Source organism: Blennius ocellaris, assembly GCF_963422515.1.
Source record: "Blennius ocellaris genome assembly, chromosome: 24".
Classification (NCBI taxonomy): Eukaryota; Metazoa; Chordata; class Actinopteri; order Blenniiformes; family Blenniidae; genus Blennius; species Blennius ocellaris.
The window spans coordinates 5,948,843-5,973,103 of NC_137673.1; the positions used below are offsets into that span (position 1 = coordinate 5,948,843).

Genomic DNA, 24,261 nt, shown 5'->3' on the forward strand with positions numbered 1-24,261 from the left:
TGAGTCACTGTATGAGCCAAATGCAGCAGTGGCTTGTATTTTTAGTTCGTACTTATCCGGACCGAAAGCCTCCATTGTATTTACTGTTCAACCTAACTGCAGTAGCATCCAGGCTCCATAAGATGCAACTCATCTACTTTTATAACATATCCAGTTACAGTTGTTTCTTTGGATTTGATTTTCAACATCCTACCAGACGAGGTTACTCCTCTTAGGACGCCTACTCGGCTTTATTTGAGTAATATTATGCAAACATAAAGTTAAAGCACTCTTCCCACGTCTGGTTAACTTTCAGATTTTACCTCAAAGAGTCTTTTTTTTGCTTTAGGGGATTTTTAAGGGAAAAGATTTTAGTATTCATAACATAAAACCTCCAGTATGTGGAACATATAGGCATCTAATTGCATTAGTTTGAATGAGTGAAACAACTGTCTTCAGAGGGACTTTTGCTCCTTCCTCTTGGATTTACCTTTATATTCAACATCCAGACATTGCAGTGGTATCAAAGTTCTCATCTCCTTCTTGACAGGAATGCGAATAAGTGTATTTGCCATGTAACAGGAGTTATTTATCACTGTGTTACAGGTTGTTTTTTACGTCCCAGTTGTTTTCTTCCCATCGTGTTTATCATCTTCGGAGCAGTGACGTGTACCTGAAGTTTGAGAACTCATTACGGACACTTTGCTGCATCTCATCTCGCCCGTGTGCATAATCACAGTTCACACAGTCCTCCCAGGTAGGGCCGCCGTGTGGAGGGGGAAATTTATTTCTGATCCGACTGTGCGATGGAACCTTGTTATTTCTACATGACGGGTTTCAGCAGATTAATCTCTGCGGGGCGTCTCTGCTTCTTCCCCACCGTTTTTTTTAAGTGTTTTTTTTTTTTTTTTTTTTACCTGGACTTTGTCGTGCAGCTCCTGGATGCTGCCGTCTTTGCGCGACACGGAGAACTCGGGGCTCTGCAGGATGGCTTCTCCACGGGTCATGTAGCTGTGGACCTCCGTGAAGTCCACGTCGAACCTGACAACACACAAACGGGCACTTTGCAACATCAGCCAGTATTTTTGGGAGTTTCGTTCGCATAAAGTGTGTAGCAGTGGGACATTAGCACCAGCTGCCGGGACAAATGCAGGTAACGGTCATGAAGTAGCGGGAAAACACTGGTTGAAGAGGAGTTCAATGCTCACGTGATCCATTCTGATCATCTATAACAAGTTTATTCATTTGATTGAAAAAGAAAGAAAAGTCCATCGGTGTGTGTTTACGTGTTTTTAGTTTGTGTAGAAGCATCAAATTCAGTCAATCAGACAGAATCCGTATCAATAATATAATCCAAAGTGGAAAATTTCTTTGTAATAAAGTGATTAAAATTAAGGGGAGAACCTTGTTAAATCATTTCATTGTAAACTTTTAAATTGTTTTCTCAACTTTATCAGCATAAAACTGCCATTTAATTGATTCATATGTGAAAAGATGTGTTTTGTGAATCAGTTCTTTCTGCATTTATTTTACTATTTTACTTTTGATATGACTGTATACGTGTTTGTTGGTAGTTTAGAAGAAATGTGACAAAATGAGGACGGTACCGGTTCTGGTCAATAGAGGGTAACTGAAATGTACACAATTTACTCTGATGAGACATTATTATTTTTCTCTCCTGATATCCGTAGAACAGCTGCGAGACACATTGTAACTGGGTTCATACACATATTGAACCTCACCATCTAATTAGGTTCACTTATAGATTGGCCTCATTATCTCATTCAGACAGAAAAGAAAAGAAAAGCAGTCAAGATATAAAGGCCTGCCAGTGTGAGGATTTGATTTCCATGTCGCTTTTGTACATCCACCTAATAATGTGATTTGTGGAACATCACGAGGGAACATTGTTATTATTTTATTAAATTACACTAATAATGGTCTCCTGTGGAAAAGAGTTACTGAATCCTCCCGTTAGTATCTGGTATGCATGGTTCCATGAACGGCTCTTCACACAAGTTAAATCACATATATCTAGTTATCTCAACAAAGTATAGCCTTACTAATATTTCACATGTTCCAGTCGAAAATACTACATTACCATGTGTGCATCTGATTGTAGCATAAAGTAACAATATTTTCTGAAAGTATGTTAAAAAAGTACATACGAGAACTCGCAGTGTGTTCGAGTTGCCTTTTCTAGAAACGTTGGTCGACTCACTACAAGGGTTTTCTGAATGTTTGGTCTTCACTGCAGCTGAGGCTCTGTTTACACACAAAACATCCACTGGGAGGAAAACGGCATCATTTCAGTAACGTCTTACATTCAGGGGGCAACAATTTGAAAATAATCGCCAGAATCGCCCGGAGCTCGCCTGTCGAGTCACAAGCAAATGGCAGTTTTTTTGTAATACAACCATCCACACATTTTTAAGCTGTTTTAAAGTGTCTTTTTTAATGGTAAAGGTCCATCTATGAAGATGATGGTGCAGAATTGTTATTGTTGCGAATCTGCGCACACATGAGGAGAAAGGTTTTCTGATTTCACAGCGATGGAGAGCTGTGAGAAACTTTGCAGTTTTCCCCCTGAGAATGTTGCATAAACAGGCCCTGGAAGTTTGTTTCTACAGGGAGGCACAGAGGAAGTGGAGTGTTTCACCACCTACCTGCTGAGGAACGACAGCAGAAAGGGGTGCATGAAACTGAACATTTCACACAAGTTAGAAAACATTTAAAACCTACGTTGACACGTGCACACACACACACACACACACACACACACACACAAGCCCACGCCCACACCTTTTCCTGAGCTCTGAATCCACAACCACTTGTCTCTTCTTCTGTGGTGGCGGTGACTCTCGTGTCTGGCGTACGGCCGACACCTTCTCCCTCGTGGTCGCCACCTTGGTGATGGTGGTGGTGGTGAGGGAGTGTTCAAGCTCGGACTGCCGTGGTGGTGGGGTCGGCGGCTGGTGCGGCGAGCTGCAAGACGATGACACCTGGGCATGAGGCAGGAGAGAGAAAACAGCAGGAGGCTGCATCAGTCTACAAATGTCAGGGTGCAGAAAAGTGGACTTTCTATAAACCAACAAGGCTCCCTGATGTCTATTGACGGCGTCTCTCCTAGAATAGAATATCCCAATATCCCAGTAACAGCTAAGAAGTGAGCAGAGCTCCTGGGGTATCCTCGCTGCCATGGAAACGAGGGTGCTCGCAGCCGGAGAGCGTGCCCGCAGAGGTCAGTCTACTAATTATGTGATTGATGATAATGGACAAGTAATCGAGAGAGGAAAAGAAACAACGTGCACCAAATGAAGACATGTGTGCAACTGGATTCAGCGACGGCGTTCCCGTAGGTGTCTGCTTATGTTTCCGGAAAAATGATGTGACAATACTTCCTGGGAAACTAAACAGGTTCGGTGGGTGGTGACAACTTTTGAAGAGCAAACATCTGTCTCAGTAAAACACCGGTTCTTTTAACTGCCGAGATTTATCCACAAGATTTAGGGTTGAACAGATCCCACTTTAACTGGCTGGGTATATCTCAAAGTTTTAAGATTCATTAAAGAAAAAAAGAACTAACCAGTACTAACTCAATGATTTATCAAATAAATGTTTAACTCACCAAACATTTGGTTTTACAGAAGTGCTTGACTATATTTGTTAAGAGAAAGTAATGAAAAAATACGACATGGATAAATAAAGACAGTTGATCTGCAGCATAGACTGACTGTTCTACAGGATGTTCCTGGTCTCAGCAATGGAATTTCTTTTTAAGAAGCCACAGTAACTTTCTCTTTTTTTATATCCAACACTCATGAGAAAAGTTCAAAAAGTACATTTGCTGGGGACTGTTTTCCCCCGCTGGAGTCGTCTACAGTTTTGCCTCAAGCCCAGTTTCTGATGTTGTATAGATGGTGTTTGCCAACAGCTCCAATAACTTCCTGCTCCCAGCAGCGTGAGTGTGGCTCAGGTAGATTTGATTATCAGTACAGAAGCAGTACAGGCTGTTTCAACTTTCATGGCGCTTCTGTGCCAAGCTAAGCTAACTAGCCTCTGCTTGACGCTTTGTATGTAAGCCGAGTTAACATTTCCCATAGTAAGTGTGGAACTCTTTTCAAATCTACAGCTTTAATAACTCCACCACTTTAGTCAATGAGAATACAAGTAGCATTAGCATAAATGTTTTTATCAGCACATTTCAACCCGCTGAAGTCTTTTGTCTTCATCTTATCGCGCCTCAGCGAGCGTGTCACTTGAGTGTGACAGCAGAAAGGTGCAGACAAAGACAGAGGGGAGTTCGCTGAGATTGTGTAGAAGAGAGAGATGAGCAGAGAGAATAGTGATCACTGTCGAGCTGACAACGAGGGACTCCACCAAGAGGGGATCAAAAAAATTTCAAATTATCAAAAAAAAAGGTCTCCAGAGGAATTTGAGACATTATTCTACACATTTCTACATCTCGAATATTGAAATTGCGACTTTGTGGTTGACGACATCTTATGTGACAAATCAAGACACACATTTAGGAGGACTTTAAAGGTACAGTAACAATAAAACTGGTGGCATTACGATGAGAAGGTCATGAGAGGACGGCTCTGGAGATGTGACACTGAGTTGAATATATGATGGTATCATCGGCATGCAGGCGGATTTTGAAGCTGCCAACAGCTTGAGCACATCGTTAATGAAGATGGAGAATAACGACGGGCCCAAGACGGACCCAAACAAGGGTGACAGAAGAAAATAAAAGTCTGGCTCATTAGTTTCAGGTGCGACATCGTCAGCATACAGTGATAAACCCTGAGCCGCCAGGGTGTCGATTACCTGGGAGCTGCTGGTCTCCAGGCTCTGGATGAGCCGCTCCCAGCGCTGAGCGAAGCTGTCCAGCCGGGCCTCCAACTTGTTAGCAACTTCTTTGTTCTTGACACTGGACAGGAGGTCCTGGCTCATGGAGCACAGCTTGTCCATCGCTGGGCGCTTCACCTCCATGTCCGCCTTCACCGCCTGAAGGAACACACAGATTTGTGCTTGTCACTCTCAACTTTCACAACTACTGAAGTTTCCAAATGATAAATCACACTTATTTTTTAGATGTATGGATGTACGTGCAAACTGTCAAACTGTAAGAGCTTCAAAGACATTACCTGCTAACCACATCTTATTTAAATACTGAACAATTATTGTGAAATGCAAAATTACCTTGTGATTAATTCATAAAACATGTGTGGTTAATTATTTTTAATTGACAGGAAAAAAAATGTTCCAGTCAACTGGATTTTTTTAATATACAAATTTTTTTTGTACAATTTTGTGCACCAATGATTGTGATCCCCCCCCCCCCCCCCCATTATTTTATTATATAACATAATTATTTCATGTAAAATGACTCAAATTATTGGCCATGGCTACATATTGTTATTGTTAACAATTGTTGGAATCCTTAGAAGGAAAAATAACTATTCTTGTGCTCGTTAGATGCTTTTAATTTACAATATCTCAAAGTGTTGACATATTCAAACTATAGTGTTGCATTAAAATATATTTTAACATTGAAACTCGTTCATATTGCAATAAATTCATTTCTAAAACCTTGTCTTTAATAAGATAACAGTACGTTAATAGCCAATTCTTATGTTGGGAAATGCAGACGCAACAGTTGGAGTTTGAAGCGTCAGTGCAGCTCGGCATGCTGGGAACTCACAGCCAGGCGGCGCCCGCAGGACGCCGTCTCCCCCGGGTCCCTCAGGCTGGACGTCCTGATGGAGCGAACCAACTCCTCCTTCTGAGTGAGCCACGAGTCGAACAAACACTGAGGGGACCAAAAACAGTCATTATTCTGTCTATTCTCCTGATATTCTATCATCTCCCATCTTTGTTATCAGCTAATCTCTAAATATTCTATCTACTCTTTTTTTAAATATTCTACTTTTTTCCCTGTATGTACTTTGTCTTTTCCCTCTATACTGAACCAACTATAATCTATTTCTTCTCTCTTTTCATTTAACATACATTCTATTCACTTTCTGTTCCATCTACAGAATTTTCAGTCAGTTTCTTTCTTTTTATATCCACTCTCACTCTCTCTCTCTTCATCCATCTATGAATCCACCCATTCAGCTAAACAATAAAGGAGATGAGAGGAAAAATGAGTGCAAGAGGTGAAAGAAAAGAAGAAATAGTAGGAGACTCAGACGACGTATATGTGAAAGAGACTTGATAAGGGTGCAAATTGAGGAAATCATTTCATTTAAATAAATAATCTCTTTAATTTGATCCTTCTGGATGTTTTAAATTTAGCAGCTGTGGGTTATTACACTTCATCTAGTATTTCTGTGATCCACAACAGACACAGAGTAAATACCTACAGGACACGCAATGACTTTTAAACAGTTACCGTTTACTACTAATCGTTTCAAAAGTCTATTTTCCTTCAACAATAACACTGATCTTCATCTTGAAACAGAGTAAACACTGCATCTGCTACTTAACAAACTTCTATTTACTCCATATTGTGGCGCACAAAAGCCGACTGTGACCTGCAGGGCGGCGATGTAACTCCGGGACTTGTAATTAAGGCTGATCTGTTAATCGTGTCTAAATCTCATGTTGTTATTTCAGCAGGCTCGATTAATAATCAGAGAACACGAGCAAGTCGGGTGTCATGACACATATAATTTCCTTCCCCCACGTCTGCCGTGGATGATAAATGCAACTGTGATGAAGCACAGACAAAATAAAAGAAGATCTAATTAAAATTTCTCATCAGTAAAGGGTATATACTTAAAAAAAGAAAATCGCCAGCAGGTTTTTGAACGAAATTATAAGAATTCATTGTAACTTTGTACTTTATGCTCATATTCAGAGTGTAACCTCTCTGGTCCATCAGTTCTGAGGAGTAGAAACATTTTGTGGTGCGTGTGTGTGTATAGAGTGGAGCAATTTTAGTGTAATTTCTATGTACTTGTTGGAGTTCATGCATATCAAAAAGGTATACGTCTACCAAATATTTCAATATTTTCAGACGCAAACAGGAGATTACATCTGCAAGAAATACAACAGAACATAAACTCAAGAATGAATTCAAATGTTCCCAATAGAAATGCTGAAAAGAATTAAATAAAGCACAAGAAAAAGTTTGTAGCCACCAACTCTAACTTGTTTTTTCTTTTTGTAAAACGCTGTCCTTTGAGCAATTTGACACTGGAATGCAATATATTTAACAGCATGATGCAAAACAGGTTCACACACACACCGGGAATGATTCAACCACATTTTACATGCAGAAAAAGCTGCAGTCTCACGCACACTCTCACACACACCGACCTGCTCATTAGTGAAGTGCTGCCATTTCAGAAGAATCTCCTGCAGGAGGATCCAGCGCTCCTCTGTCCATCGACAAATGGCTGCCCAGCGGTCACCCAGCACCTACACACACACACACACACACACACACACACACACACACACACACACACACACACACACACACACACACACACACACACACACACACACACACACACACACACACACACACACACACACACACACACACACACACGTCAGGACAGTTGACGATTTTTCTTTAGGAGCTGTCAAAAAAACCCCGTTTGATTGTCACTCCTCGCTCTCCCAGAGGGGTGGAGCTAAGCTGTGTATGTCGCCCTGAATGGTCACTTTTACCACGTTAATATAATATATTTCGACCGACAGTCCAAATCCAGCATCCAGATCCACAGTCAAGACTCAAGAGTCCAGCTCCGTAATCCAGATTCACAGTCCACATCCAGATTTGAGACCCTTTTCTGTTTTTCTATAGAGCTGATCCTTCAGACAGGCTCAGCTCAGCTCAGCCTCTCATGCTGGACCATTCTCTAAGTGGTGCTGCTGCAGGTTGAGACTGAAGAGCTTGACACAGTCTCCCTCCATCCAGTTCTATGTCCACAATGCATGAATGTTTAGTCTCTTCTCCTCTTCCAGCTGATTTGCACGTTGCAACAATTCCAACTGGAACAAAGAGCAGGCGACGGCATCAAGGCTGGCTTTCAAAAGGAACATCTCCGGGAAAGTAAGTGTACTATGTTTGGGTCACAGGTCACCACTTTGTACTCGGCTTCATGAAAGAACTGAAAAGCACATTACATTAAAGGCAGATGCCCAGAAAATGAGTCATTCGCCAGCTTACAAAACAGTGTGAATGAGCACGATCTTCGACCTCTCAGACTGTATTCATCAGTCAAACTGAACAGAAGCATAATACTGCTTCCTTCAGGAGCGTATAAACATTATTTAACATGAAGACGTTCTGAGCAATAATGAAGTTGATTTCACATGCTGATGTCTGATGGAACCGGAGAGAAAATGCAGAGTGAAGTTCTCTTGAGAATAACAAGAAAGACTTTGTCTGGCAGAACGAAATATCTTGAGATTGGATCACAATCTGCTAGCATCACCGGTAAAGACGGCTCAAAGACACTTGCACTCCTCCACCTGGGGGAGGAGCTTTCTCCTCAGTGGTCAAACCACCTTTAATCCTCCATATGACTGGAATCAGTCGATGGTGCTGGTTTACATGTTTGTTGATGGAATTTAAGCAATGATGAAAGGGTGACAGTGAGGATGAGGAGGAGGAGGACCACTGGACTGTGTGTGGAACTCTTACAGGAGGGCTTCTACTTCGACTAGCAGCCTTCATCGGTCAGCTGCCTTTAAGCACGGCCTTCGCACAGCTGCTTTGTCCAGATCATCCTATGAAGTGACACTGAGGGAATTATTCATCTTTGGCACTGACGCAGAGGCAGAAGGGTCCAGAAGGTGAGCAATGATTGACACTGAAACGTGGCTGAACTCCAACCTGCAACATACCACATGAATGTTTATGAAGATCCTTCAAGACTTGTGCTCAACACTGTTGCCACGTGTGTCACCTGGTTAATTCCAATTGTCAATGTTGGTGACTGATATATACATATATATATATATTCCAGATTGACATACAACGCAGCTTCAACTGAAGAAAGTCATCCTCGGAGTGACGGACGGAGGGAGGGGAGGAAATGAAAAGACAATGAGATGCAAAAGGAAGAGAGAGGCGAGCTGACGGACACATACAGATGTGGGGAAAGGCCCAGCGGGTTAATCTTAAGATGAATGGCCTGTAATTAATCAAGTGACAGTGCAACAGTGGGGAGGCACCTCCGATTTGCATTTTCTACATTCCAGCACACACTGCTGCTTCTCATCTATTTATCTCTCTTATCTTGCATTCAGTAATAAACTGCACTGCAGGAAACGGCTCCAGTTGTTAAAGAGAAAGTCAAATAAGAAGTTGCACTGGGTTTCTAATGACATTAGGTGTGATTAGACTTTATATTCCGTGCAGCCAATGTGTGCAACGCATTGTAATTGTTTAATATGACACAGTGAGTAATCCGGCCTACTCGCAGCAGCATCGTGCCATCAATATACTTGTGCAAATGACCTCTTTTTTAAACAAAAACAAAGATTCTCATTTTCAGCTAATTTGCTTCAGTGCAGAGGAGCTCACTTTTATCCAAACCTTTTTCTCCCCCGAGGAAGTTTCAGTCTCATACAATTATCTCCCTTTCTTCATTTCCTGTTTGTGGATGTTGCCGGCTTCGCCCACAATCTGCCGCGCTTTACGCGCTCGTATTTCCCTGATGCGATAACGCAGCAGCTCGCAGCCTTTTCTTTTCCGGAGACTCCCGAGATTGCTTCCAGAATAGGCCACTTCGAGGAGGACCCGGCGAGAACTTGCAACGTGGGAAGCCTTTCTTTAAGCTTATTTGCTAGAACACTACAGTGAAGCCAAACACATCCACTTGCACTGAAGACTTATAGCTCCTATAAAGCCACATAACATGCCACATACACTTCTTTAAAGTCCTGTTTGTGATGATTATATTAATTGTATTTTTGTGTAAGTATCTAAACAAATAGGATGTAAATTACTTTGAGAGAAATTTAAGATTACGAAAGGGAAATTCTGAAGCTAAACTGAAAACAACACCAAGCTGCGTTCAGAGCAATTACAGCCACAATACAAGTCAGGGTCAGCTGCACAATAGGGGAGGTTCATTCTTCCAGATACTGGTGGTCTTGTTTATTGGATATCCTTGGATACAGTCTGGAGACAGACACCTACATGCAGGAGTTTCCTGGATAAAGACAGTAATTAGTGCGGCGGTAAGCTGCAGTTGAAGTGGGAATCAGTTGTTGTGAAAGATTTCTGCTTTACTCTTTGCAGCTTGTGTAAATTAACAAGAGCAGCTGCGGTCCGAGCATCAGAGGCCAAGACAGGCGGAGAATTGACCACACAGGAACGTCTATATGCGTGATGATGACACACACAGGCAGCTACAATCAGCAGAAAGCTGCAACACACACACACACACACCCACCCACCCACACACCCACACACACACACACACACACACACACACACACACACACACACACACACACACACACACACACACACACACACACACACACACACACACACACACACACGCTGGCAGGGGATAATTACTGCACAACACCAAAGACAAAAGTATCCCCTGTTCAATCTTCTTTGTCTGCTGAGCTGGCACACACTGAGAGCAACTGTGGAAATGTTTAGAAGGTGGAGGAGCCCGAGAGGGGTGTGTGTGTGTGTGTGTGTGTGTGCGTGTGCGTGTGCGTGTGTGTGTGTGTCTGTGTTAGCTTGCCTGCAGTTTGCTCTCCAGGGCTGCGGTGGCGCTGTCTCCGCTATTTTCGTCCACAACCACCACCATGTGAGTGAGCGAGTTCACCCTCACCTGCTCCAGCTCCAGGTCCTCCTGCAAGAGCTGCAGCACACACACACACAAACACATATTCACTTTAATGATTCATGCCTTATTTTCATTTCACTCTCCACTTTTTATGTAGAAATAACTGACAAACTTTAATGACGTCGTAAAGTTTGGAAATGAATATGAACACACACACAAATAAATCTACATGACATGAGATTAATGTCTGAATGTAGAAAAAGGCACATGAAAATGAATAATTTTTAGTATTGAACATTCAACAATAACCAATGAGGGCGTTAACATGTCTCCTAACTTGTGTATCTTGTGTTGTAATACTACATTCTACCATAGGATGGTGCTGTAGCCTTTGTTCCACCCAACAGTCAATACAAACTCTCTAATTTTACATTAGTAAAATATCAAATGTATTTTTTGTCAGGTTGTGACGTGTCAGAAACTTATTTTTTAACTATAGAGTAGAAAAATTTATTTGGCAACTTTGAATATTTTTCATGATATAAAATATGTTCCGACCAGTCAACTGTACCAATTTCTACAATCTTGTACTTCCTTTAATGGGTTTCAATGCAACAAAAAGTTGTCTCGTGTGCAGATGAAAGCTCAGTGTGTATTTGTGTTGTGGAGCTCTGATGTTTGCTATGATTATACAGCAGTGCTCGGTGGTAATTTAGCCACGAGTTTGAACCCACTTTTCTCCACCAGCCTTCCCAAATGGCATGAAAACACAGGCGAGAGTGAAGCAACCGTGAGCATTTGTGATTGTAGTGGCTTATAATTGTTGCTTCTCCTCAGTGGGAGCATCTGCAGGTTTGTGGATCCGCCCGAGCCTCTTGCTGAGAGAAACCTCAGAGTTTGTAATACGGCTAATTTGATGCTTTTTAGTTCCACAGGAGGAGTGAAAAAAGGAGATATCTCTGCAGACTGAGCGTCGCTCTGCGGTACACGCCACAAATAGAGATATCATCGATGGAGGCTTGACCTTGAAGAGAAGAAACAAGCTCATACAGGAGCTGCTCTGCAGATACTGTCGCAGCTAAGTTGTCATGGAAATGTAGATGTTGATAATACTACTCAGTCTGAGGACACTGACAAGAGATGATGTTTGAAGGGCTCCTCGTGTGTCTTTCTTCTTCGCGCCACAAAAGAGCTGGCTTTACTCTTAAAAGAACTTTCAGAAAACCTTTGGAAACAATTTCACTCTTCATCTTTAAAGGATCACAAGTAAATGATGGAATGATGAAGTATTACTCAAATCGATCAAATGGAAACAAAACTGTAGCAACTGCTCATAAACTTTAAATCTCCACATCAAGATAACAAAAACTAAGAAGTGCATTCTGGAAAAAACCGTCTTGATCCTGAAGTAAACGTCGTTCTACAGGGGGAAAAAAGTACATTCTGGAAAATTCTGATAGAAAGATCCAAACTTATTTTCTCTTTTTATTGTGTCAAAGATAAACTTGAATAACTTTTTCCTCACTCCTTTTTTCTTTTAAAAGAACCTTTCAATACCAAAACTAAAATTTACCGTAATTTATTTGTGACAAAGTATTTATTTACAATTAAAAGTCATCAAAGTTTGATGGTTTTATTGTTTTTGAACTTGCAGAAGCTTTTTCAACCAGGACTCAAGTAATTCTTTCGGTGCCGACTCTTATTTGTAATTGAACGATATGACAAATTAACAATATTTGTATTATTATTTTGTGTACGGCAGTTCCATCTCAGAAACCAGAGCCCACCTTGTGCTCCTCCACTTGGTGCTTGACGTCTTCCAGGTCGGGCCCCAGCGGCTGGGCGCCCATCCTCTTGATGCGCGCCTCCGTCACGTCCAGCCAGTCGGTGAGCTGCTGCAGCTGCTGGTGCTGCAGCTCCATCAGGACCTGGTGGAGTCTGGGAGCGACACACGGAGCTGTCAGCACACACACACGTCAAACCGCCACCCGTCGACCCATCCGGGCCGAGGGGTTCAGGAGGGCAGGAGACGCACTGGTTCAACCCTCACAGACGCTACTTTAATTGGTAGAAACCGTAAAAAAAAAAAAAAAAGAAGAAGCCGCTTCTTCCTCTCTGATGCTTGCCACGGCTTTACAACAGATCCCTACTGTCTTTGTGACTGAGGTATTTGCTCGTCCGGCCTTGTCTGTGCCGCTCTGTGCTCGAATCAACAAGATCATCAAAGGAGATAGCTGAGCAGTTAATTAAATTTGGCTCGGTGTCAGTTATCATGGCATTCACTGTAATTAGAAAGGCTGCACTTCTTTGTAGCCATGAATGGTGGCGGCTGAGGGGCTCGTCCTCCATTGTGCGGGAGGAGATGCAGTTTATTCACCCGTCCAAATGAAGACAGGAATGTGAAGTCATGGCTTGAGCTGGGTGACCAGTGTAGAAGCTTTTACCCCCCCCCCCCCCCCCCCACCCCCACTCGAGGCCCCATTATCTCATCAGAGATCTGAAACTGTCGCCATCTTCATTTGCACAGACTGAACTACCCGATTTGCAATCCTCACTGGATGCATCTGAGATCTGAGCCAAGCTTCAGAGACTCACTGAGCACTTCTCGAGATGGATAATATTGGTTGAGATTAATAAAAAATTTACATGATGGTATATTTGTTTTATGGCTGCCAACTTAAACAGACCACCGCTATGTGATTGCTCCAACCCAAACACATTCAATTCCTCCCACTACACACATTTTAAGCAGTAATTATTGGTTAAATGTTGAATTGTATGTATTTTTTTAAGTTATTTACTCGACGTAGAAAGCATATTTTAACAATAAATACAAGAAAGTATCCAACTACCACAGAACAAAAAGTGAATAGGGATTTTCTAGACTGTAAAGTTGCACTTTTTTTGTTGTTCAAGTAATGAAAATAGAATTATACATATTATCTGTGACCACGAGACATGACAGCAGAAGGCCGCTTCAGTACCACAGAAAATCTGCATTCCTATCTATTTTAATTTTGCTCATGCCTCTAAACTGTAGGCATCTTCAATCGGAACGCCTCCAACAGAGTTGTAATTTACATGTGAGTGTTTATTCCACCAAGAGTGACATGAACTGGTTCTTGGTTTGTGCTGTGAGAGAAGGTTGTGTACCTGCTCTGTCTCTCCATGCTGGCCACTCTCAGGTGTTCCCACCGAGAGTTCAGGAGGTTCATCTGCTCCCTGATCTCCGAGTCCTCCTCGTCGCTCAGGTTCCCCTCCCCCAGCAGGGCAGTGCCGGCCCGGAGGACGCGGCCCACGCTGCCCTGGTGGGTGGTCAGCTCCACCATGTAGCCCTGGTGGAGAAACACACACAACCCGGTCACTCGCGTTGCACGATCAATCCTCCCGAAGCTTCTGACCCTTCCACGCTCATTCCAGGAAAATATTCCCACCTCCCACTTCGGTGCTTATTCTGTTTCTCCAAGCACTTAGCTCTAATACGATCCTTCCGGAGTCCCGCACGGCAAAATGCTCGGGGTTAATTTTGTTTTAAGAGCATCAAAGTCGATAGCCAGACTGTGTTCCCAGAAGTCCTCATCCATCACAGTTACACTAAAGTTTGAAACAGCAGCTTTAATAGCTCTTTAAAAGCCACACAGCAACGCCAAATGATAAATCTTTCAAAAGATAATTGACTTGTGCTGTGTCGATATATGAAATATTAAAGGAACGGCAGGTGATGTAGAAAAACAAAACAAAACAATAACCGTGACGTTATTTCACTGATCTCTTTGAATTTTGCTCTGGACATGGTTAATAAAGATAGAACGCTCACTTTCTCGCACCTGGAGCCCTACAGCTTTGGACGAAAGACAAACTGGGTAATGCAACGACTCACTGCTGCCGCCTGATGCACAAAACGTGTATTGCATGATCTTTACAAACTGTACGACGAGACTGCCTCTGCACCTGACTTAAAAATGGAAACGTGACATAATCTACATAATTTCTGTCACACTGAGTTGATTGTAGCTGAACATAACACTGTAATTGATTTGAGACTTCACAGGTTTTCTGCAGACATAAAAAACTCCTCAGTTGAAAGAAATATACCGTTCACAAATTCTACAATGTCATCTGCATATACCACAAATACACATTTTAGAGTCACTCTGATTATAATTTCAATCAAAATATTCTAATTTGGACAAAAGTCTAAATGGATGTCCTTAAAAATATCCGACACAAAGCCATTTCTTGGAAAAGATCAATAAAGAGCTTTTCCACGTTGCTAGTTTCCTGCATAAAATCTGTATTTTTCAGAAATGTCATATGCGTTGTCATTCCCATTAACTTAGATTCAAACAAAAGTTCAAGAACAATTTTGGAAACTACCATTCATTTTGGTTAAAAGCAAAGCAGCTCTTCTTGGAATTGCACCAGTAAAAGATCACATACTAAAGTGCAGGAGTCTTGGAAACCGTTTGGTTCTTCAAATGACAAATTCTTGGAATGCATAATGTAAATGTAGGAGGTTTTTCATGTTGCAGAGGTGTACTTGTCGTACACTTACTTCTGCTGCAGATAAACAAACTTGTAGATTTTGTTTCCTTCTGACTGAAAGTTCCAAGCAGAAGTAGCTCAGTGTGACGTTGCAGTCCCAGCGTGAGATGAACCAGTCATATAAAGTGGCCGTACGTTCAGTTGGTAGTTGAAAACCTCTTCCTACCTCGTGTGTGTGGAACTGCTCCTTCACCTCCTCCACATTGTTGGAGATGGACGGCTGGGCCTGGAGGCCGTCTTCGGCAGACAGCAGCCACGTCAGCACCTTCAGGGCAGAGACGCACCGTCAACGTTCATGCAAACAACTCCCCCACCTCCGGGTCGTCACTGTTTTCTATTCGGCGGAAGCTTGGCCAAACAGCAGAAAATGGGCACATTTTACCAGGAAGATTAATGCAGTTACAGATTTAGTTCAGTGGTTCCGAAGCCAAATTTAAAATGGATAAATTGCTGTAAAGTCCAACCTCTGCGACTTATAGTAATCCACGCCGCTTTTTCAATTGTAATAAGACACTGCTGAAGTAATTACACGCTTGGATATCGTGTGTGAAATAGCATCCAATTAAAAATTCACTGATATTGTCAATGAAGGGGCACTTGAGTTCAAAGAGGCTGAGAAATACACACTGCAAGAAACCAATTGTTTGGATTTCTGATGAAATTTAACTGTCTTTAACAAAAGATTTGAACCAAGGGAAGGATGGAGAGATTTTTCAATGTTTTTTTGCAATACACTGCAAAAAAAAAGACATGCTAATATATAACCTTATTTGAAATGTATAGAATAAAAAAATACTATTTCAAGAATTTCTATCTAACTTTATATTAATAGATGCATTTCCTCATATTAACAAATCTAAAGAAATTGACTTTATTTTGCTTAGCGTTTTCAGCTTTTAAGACATATTTCAGTCTTATCGAAGCTGCAATTATTTGCTAAGAAAACTTCACTTTCTGTTTGAGACAAAAACGTTTGATAAAACCTTTTTAATGCAGCGGAGCCTTTGTGAGACTGTGACATAAAATCTGTCTAACACATAAAAAACGTGATCAAACACAAAATTCTGACATTACATCACTCTAAATTGAGAAATAAAACCTTATTGATGAAGAACTACATGGAAGATGAATTTTTACACCCCAAAAGAGTAATTTCGGTTAAATATATGCTCTCTGACGGACATTTGAGAATATTTTGAGATGATGCGATCAGAATTGTGCATGTATGATGTAAAACACATATTATAAGTAGCTTCTTTTATAACTAATGGAAGGAAGCATATCTTTAATACTCACAAACCACATGCTCATCCCACAGATGCAAGTTTAATGTGTATGTCCGGGGGTGTCTTACCTCCTCCAGTGCAGCCTGGTAGCTCTCCAGGCTGGCGGAGCCTGGAGGGAGGGGACTGAGGCCGCGCTGCAGCGCCTCCTGGCCGGGACTCAGGAACTACACCAGGAAGAGACGGGATGGGGGGGGGGGGGACAGCATGAGGGGCGAGTTTGTAAGACCTTCCCGAAACCATCCGGTTGGATGTCCGTTCGCTGGGAATTATCACGGACAATCACATTACAGTGACTTAAACGACCTCAAACCCTCTGGAGCTGCATTTCAAAACTGTTAACTTTGGCCTCAGTTGCTGTTGTCGCAGAATCAAACCTGATCTCGGCCGTCACTTTCACTACTGCTTACATACACATACTGCATGTGAGTTGAAAGCCCACTTAAGACTTTATGTTGAACTCAAATATGATGGAAAAGTAGGTTGAACCAAGGGACTTTAACAGAGCAGTAAAAGTGGAATTCATATTAACGTGTATGCGAGATGCATGAAAAAAGCACCTGAAAACGTTTTTTGTTTCAGGAAGCACTTCAAGACTGAGCTGACCTGCACTGTGTTGCTGCATTTTAAGTATTTTATACCTGCACATTTATCACTTGAGTTTTATGTATCCCAGCACTGCGAAGCATTTTTAGACCACTGACCCTGTGTTGTTTACATCTTTGCATTTTAAATATCTTAAACTTTGTACCTGACCACATGATCTTTTAGATTTAGCAACACCTGTGAAGCACTTTGTGACCACTGTCTGTGAAAAGCGATATCAAAATAAAGTTTACTTACTTACTTATGTAAGAAAACTGCTGTTTGCACCATATTTGCTATTTTAGACATTGCTTGTTGTTTGTTTTGACTTGTACTGATGCTTTATAATCTTTTAGCCATTTTCACAGTTTTAGCTCCCTTTGTCATTTAAAAAAATTTTTTCGGGATGACCTTGCAATGACACCAGCACTTCTAGTCCATGTTTCTGTGGATCCTAAGCATTAAAGAACAGCAGAAAATGTTGAGAAGAGCCAATCCGACAAATGATCTCTTCTTCTTCAGATGCTTCGAGTGAAGCGCCCTGCTGGTATGTTAAGATATTTCACTCAGTCTCTGAACGTAATCAGGAGCCACATTTGGTGTGACGACTTTGAAAATGCAAGAAAGCTTTTGAAAATGTTTTGTGAGAAAGCGAACAGATATCAAAGGCGACACAAAACGGGTGAATGCTCAGCGACTTTCAGATGTGAAACGGAGGCGCTGATACAACCTGCAAAATTCTCTCTGGATTATCATCAGTGCAGATGAAGAAATGTTCAGCAGTGATTTTGTTAAAGCGGGATTATTTGGTGTTGATTTCTCTCATACGGTCACAAGGTGGGAAAGTCCCATTTCCCAGTTGGGCGCATTCACATGAAAACAAACGTAAAACAAGTTCGCTCCATGAAAATCTGCAGATAGACAACTCATAAAAGCCAATCGTATAAACAAAATGAGTGATTTTTACACTTTTTCATGTTGCTCTATTCTCTTGTCTCACTTAAAAGTTTAAATTGTAGATTGTTCACTAAAATATGCACCACGTCCAAACAGCACAACTCAAAAATATAAACGTCACGTAGAAATGATCTGAAAGCTGCAGGGACTCATGACAGAGAGGCTGAGGAGCCACTGGTTTCATGGCTTAAACATTTTGCATAGTTGCTTCTAAACTGCATTTAATAGCCATTTTAAGTCAATATGTCATATTTGGGAGCTGTGCTGATCTTCCACGAGAAGGAAAAGCTCCCCTGAACCGTCACACACTCCCACAAATACTGACTTTGAACACGTCTCAAGATTTTCAATGCATGGTTGGCGTCATTCGTGCTCCAGCTTGTGGATTAAATAAACATCTTGAATCAACTTTCCCCTTTTTCAGGGTGTCAATTATGATATGATTTGTTCTGACAGGTGATTTTATTTTTTATTTTTCTTGCAGTAGCAAAGACAAACACAGGGCGGACGGAAAAAAAAAAAACACACACATACACACTGATAGACAGCCTGGAGTGTTAGCGTTGCAAGACACGGACCTGCTCAGTAAAACGCCTCCTCTTTTGCTCGGGCGACTTGACATACGCAGCCTGGGCGTAGGCATAGCTTTTATAGCGAGGCTGAGGGGACGGGCTCCGGACTCGCCCCTGAGCCACACTCACTGTGATCTGAGAGAGAGAGAGAGACAGAGAGAGAGAGAGAGAGAGACAGAGACAGCGACAGAGAGAGGGACAGACCAAAGAATGCAAAGCAGACAGAGACAGATCCAGGGGACAAATTACAAAGCAGTGATGGAGGATGAGGAGAAAGAAGAAGAAAAAGAAGCAGAAAAAAAAAAAAAGCAAAACAGGAAAAAAACATGAATAATCTCACATGAGCGCTGTTTCCATCCAAAATAAAATCAGGCTGATTTTTCCCTTTTGTACAAAACAAAACAATATCTGTGGAAGCTTTTAACGTTTCAACTAATTTCTTGAGAGGAAAAACTGAAACTCAACTCAGAAACTCTTTGAAGCTCTAAACACGTTCATTACATTGCAGTGAGTGAACTTTTAATGCAACCTGTGATGTTAATGTTAAAGGCCTGTAGGAGTGCAAAAATAGAATTTACTGCTCATGTTCAATGTCACTTATAGCAACGAGTCGCTCATAAAATGGAGAAAATGTTAAATTTATATGCTCAAGTTCGATAAAAAACAAGAGTAAAATAGATAAAGGTTCTATCTCTTGTCCAGTCGTCAAGTAATCAGAAATATTCAATGCTAGTTTTCCTAAAAATATATTTTTTTAAAAATAAAAGCACTCGCATAAAATGCTGTTAAAGTACGTAAAAGCTGGTGGCTGAAACTGGAGTAAAAATGTCTCTTTGACACACTTTTTGTCATGTTACGTACAGATGCATGACAAAATACTAGCATTTATTGAACTTAATCAGACGATTCTGAAAGTTTATAGAGTTTATATAGTTTATATATTTAAAGTTTATATATATTAAATACTTTGTGAATACATTCAGGAATTTCCCATGTTTCTTGCTATTATAAATGAAGTTTTCCAAAATGACCCATTTTATCTTACTTCTATTTATTTGAACACGGGAGTCGGATTCTGATCTCCTGGTGGAAAATTACTGAAATAAATGGCTAAAATAACTTCAAAAACAAAGGTTGCTGGAAACGTTTAAAACAAGAGTCAAAAGAAAAAAAGCTAAAGCGACTAAAATGGTGAAAATAACTAAAAACAAGGGTTTGGAGGGGAATTTCTTTTGGTGACTACTGTTTCTTAAACTGAGGCATTCGAGTTCACAAAGTACGATTGGATGGAAATGCAGCTTCACATGCAAACACGAGACAGAGACGGACAAAGAGGCGCAGAGAAGATGGACAGAATGAAGGCCGCCAAGGCTTCAGTGGCTCCGGAACGAAACCCTGCTGCGCTCCTTCATTTGAATAAACAGTGGATCAGCTGGTTGCTCAGTTTTAAACACAAACTTTACTTCTAGAAACTTCAAAACAGGGTGGAAAATGTCAATGCAACAGCCGGGAGTCACTTTCAAATGTGTTAGAATCCCTTTATGGTGATTGCTTCTTGTTTTATTTACATGTCGCATCCCGACCGTTTTGGAAATGGGCTTGTTTTCACAATTATGGGAATGTAAAGGTCATAAAGGGGGTTTGAGGCCTTCCTCAGTTTAAATGGTGAAAATCATGTCCGACAAAACAATCATAGAATCTAAATGAGCACTTTGCTTTGGAGAACTTTAGGTCAATGCCCTGATGTTGATGTAGCGAGGTCGCAGGCCACACTTATTTGGACAGAGCACATTCGGCACACTGAAGACCACACACACGCACGCACACAATTCGTAATGAAGTATTTTTATCCGAGCAATAAGCTGCACACCTACACATGCAATGATGAAGCGCCTGATTAAAATCCGTGCGCTAACGAGGGAGCAGCACAGGTTTGCCTCTCAGACTTTCTGGTGTGTGTTTGTGCCTCTCGATGTGCGCTAACACATAACATGCTCCATCAAAGACAGAGGCAATTACATGAATACTTCATTAGCGAGCGGATGACTCACCGACAACAAGTGCGATCTTAACTGCGCAGCTCTGATTTCCCCCCCAAATATTTGAAGTTTAATCTGCAGTAACATGGTTTTGTTGCGGCCTCCAGGCTCCTGATGTCAGTTTGTGAAGCAAATTTTAACCCCGCGACAGAACTTTAGTTTTACCGCTTTAGATTTTTCACTTTTAGCTACTGTTACTATACGTGAGGTTTTTATTCTAAATCGATGTTTGTTCTTCTCCACCAGCTGTGACCAGCCAATGCTTTTCTTTGTTCTTGCGTCTTGTTAATTCTGCGCTTGTTTTCTCCCTCCGATGTGCACATCAGAGAAGAGAAGCTGGTTCTGCCTCAGACTTTGGATTTCCTTGTTGTTTCCCTGAAAAGCTGGAGCATCTCTTTCTCGCTGGGTCCCAGGTGGCGGCAGGACGGCGTTGATGGACGGAGGCGATGACAGCGCCGCTTTGATGATGACAGATGAGGGAGGCGGCGGATAATAACTGCTGTCACTAACTTTTCTCCCCACCCGAGCCGTCTCAGGTTTTATTGTTCCTCACACTTGTTCCTCATCGTCTTTACACCTCCCTGATTTCTCTATTTTTTTTCCGGCACCTCTTTCTTCGTTTTTGTGTCGTCATGGCACTGACTTTTGTGTCGTACAGCTTTTTTTCATTGCTATTAATCAATTTATTTTTTTGCCCAAATGTGACTTTTATCAGACGGTCGATAGAAGCAGGCTCCTCACTGACAGCAGCTGATGTGTCAGCGTGGCCGCCATCTTGGATGAGGACCTGCTTTTTAAAATTGATTTATAATAAAATAACTGTAAGTCGCTGAATTCTGCATTTCCTTTGTGTGTGAGTGTGTCCAACCTGCTGGGAGAAGCGCTGCTGGGTCTGGATCTGGTAGTGCTCCTCAGTCGTCACGCGGCCGATGTTGGCCGCCGCGCCCCGCGGCAGCGTCTCCACCTCCTGGATGGCCTCCATGGAGACGCTCTGCGGAAGCACCTGGAAGAGGGACGTCACGTACATGATGACGCTCTTCTTGTCCGGGTGGGGCACGGCCACATCTGAGGAGAGGAGAGAGAGGAAACAAAAATGAAATAAAACAGGGAATTTTTATCAAATATGCTAATCGCACATCAGGAAGATGTGAGGCAAAACATCTGTTTATTGTTCAGTGGAGGCTTTAATTTTGCCCCCTTCTGACAACAAATAGCACTTCTGTGACTAGCAAACACTGAACATCTGGACCCCCCCCCCCCCCCCCCCCCTTGTGTTCTCAGGCTCACATTTCTGAGTTTTCTGAAATGTAGAAAAACGTAAAATACACTTAATTTGCTGTTTATTCAGACAGGCTCCAAAGCACATTCCAGAAGCAGGCGTCATGAGGAGTCATTGTCATTTTCTGAACAATATCTGCTGTAAATTCCTTCCACAGAAAACAAAGTAATAAAATTTTATATGTGAGGTGGTCATATTGGGTCACTGAAAAGATATGTTCCTGAGATGAAGAGAGGCTGTTTTAAAAGCTGTCATTTTCAACTGTTCAGCAAAAATGGTTGTAATTTTTGGCTATTATTCTCCACTATCAAATGTCTAAAACAGGGTACACACTGTGCAATTTCAGACACATCCAAGATAAAAGATAAGAAAATTTTACTTTTTCTATGTTCAAAGGCCATTTTGAGAAATTGTGACATAGCAGAGAAAAAAAATGAGAAAATTCAAAATTTTTAGCTGCAATTTTCACTTGGAATCGCACTTGAATTGGTACTTTGACGATGCCACACAGCAAGGCCAGCTTATTTAAACGGCACCATTCAGACAAAATTCAATTCACAGTGCTTCACAACGAGGGAGCAGAACAGAGCAAATAAGAAATGCCTAAAAAAAGAGAACAAATAAAGTCAAAGCTTTAATAAAATAAGGGCAATTAAATAAGTACAATTTATTGCGTAGGAGAAGGCCTGAGCAAATAATGTTTTAAAGCCACGTTTTAAGGTAAAATAGTGGAACCCATTCACTCCTTGATGGCCATAAATGGTAGAAGAATGACTACCCTCTTGGTTTGCTCCATCTGTTTCTCCCACGAAGGCACACTTGAGGTCACAGGAGCCCCAGAGGAATCCATTAAACTTTGGACTGGCTCCCACTCACGAGACAATTCCACAAATTATTAACAATCCTCATTAACATTGCGAGGTCGGTCGAACACTGTGCGTCTGAAAATATAGTGTCCAGTCGTACACCTTGACTGTGACAAAGCTGGCGACTTTAGAAATACGAGCACATTGGTGGACACTTTAATTCATTCTGGGAGTTTGAGGAGATTTATGATGGTTGTAGATTTGTAACTTGGCGAAGAGAGGCCCATTGGCCTTCGTAGAAGGTTAGAATTCTCCTTTTTTGTGTGTGTCTCTCTCCAGCCTTTGCTCACTCCTTCAGCCCTGAATTGAAATGGACGCGTTGCGATCTGGATCTCAAACCACATTTTTCATAGGGCCTAGAAGCACATCAGCAGGCTGTGGAGTATTGCTTCGACGTGCTTCAACTGCCGTTTCTGGAGTTTCATCTGACCAGACACGGGTCAAAGCACCCTGGAATCATGAATGGAATAATATAGTTTGTTTGGCAAGAGATTTGTTTTCCCAAACTTGAAAGGAATCTTGCTTATATGTTTTGACAAACCTACACAACAAAAACTTGACGTACACACGAAATGTAAAGTTTTTGGTGGAGTTACTGACTAATACACGACACATGGCAACAAATCAAGAAACAAGTGCTTTGTTTTCACTTTAAGAGGGGTAAAGTGTGTCGGCACTGACTGATCAGAGGAGGACAATCTCATCAATGTGGCTCCAGGTTTTATAAATAAAATTGTCGACGAATAAAAGCTCCTACAGAACTGCAATCATGTCGTTGTCACACTCCTGATAAATTTGACCCATTTAGGGGAGAGCTCATCTTCCGCTCTACCAACCTTTATGACCAAAACAGCCGTTTTTGCCCAGTTTCCACCAAATAAAATCAATCATGAGCCGCAAAACATGTTTAACCTTTAAAATGAAGATAACACGGCTCATAGATTTCCCATATATACAAAAACTTTTTTTAAGGTGGCACTTACGATATTTCAGAACAGCACTTCAAAGCGTCATACGTTTATATCTTCTTCTTTTTTTTTTTTTTTTGGTGGTTTTAGCTGTTTGAATCATTTAGCCATTCCATACTGTCGATACCATCACACCCGCTGGCCCTCATGAATACAGCAGAGGAGCCAAGATAGCTCGATATCGAACCGTTCTACATTTAGCAGGAGTGGAGGATCACAGGATACCACTGATATCCTTTCCTTCGTCCTCGTTGCTGCTCCTCTTCTTCACATTTGGCCAATAAGTGGTTTTCGAGCGGCGCCCCCTGGCGGACTGAATGCAAACTGCTCATTCCAACACATTGGGAGCAGTGAAGTTTGCAGCACTCATGTTTCTGTGTTTTATTTATGGTGTTGTTTGTTTTCCG

The 24,261-nt window shown here is 41.6% G+C and overlaps 1 protein-coding gene across 1 annotated transcript in view; it reads right to left on the minus strand.

Moving 5' to 3' along the window:
* The window catches only part of LOC308147571 (dystrophin-like), a gene marked incomplete at its 3' end in the record, with an annotated part of 178,415 nt that overhangs the window by 54,974 nt on the left and 99,180 nt on the right, over positions 1–24,261 (minus strand). Inside the window, exons 9-20 of the mRNA XM_080519799.1 lie at positions 21,610–21,806; positions 18,709–18,837; positions 16,660–16,755; positions 15,472–15,570; positions 13,914–14,095; positions 12,548–12,698; positions 10,716–10,835; positions 7,309–7,410; positions 5,687–5,794; positions 4,810–4,989; positions 2,782–2,981; positions 897–1,020 (exon numbers count right to left, since the gene is read on the minus strand). Of these exons, the coding sequence (XP_080375925.1) occupies positions 897–1,020; positions 2,782–2,981; positions 4,810–4,989; positions 5,687–5,794; positions 7,309–7,410; positions 10,716–10,835; positions 12,548–12,698; positions 13,914–14,095; positions 15,472–15,570; positions 16,660–16,755; positions 18,709–18,837; positions 21,610–21,806 (1,688 nt within the window). The remainder of the gene's footprint in view (positions 1–896; positions 1,021–2,781; positions 2,982–4,809; positions 4,990–5,686; positions 5,795–7,308; positions 7,411–10,715; positions 10,836–12,547; positions 12,699–13,913; positions 14,096–15,471; positions 15,571–16,659; positions 16,756–18,708; positions 18,838–21,609; positions 21,807–24,261) is intronic.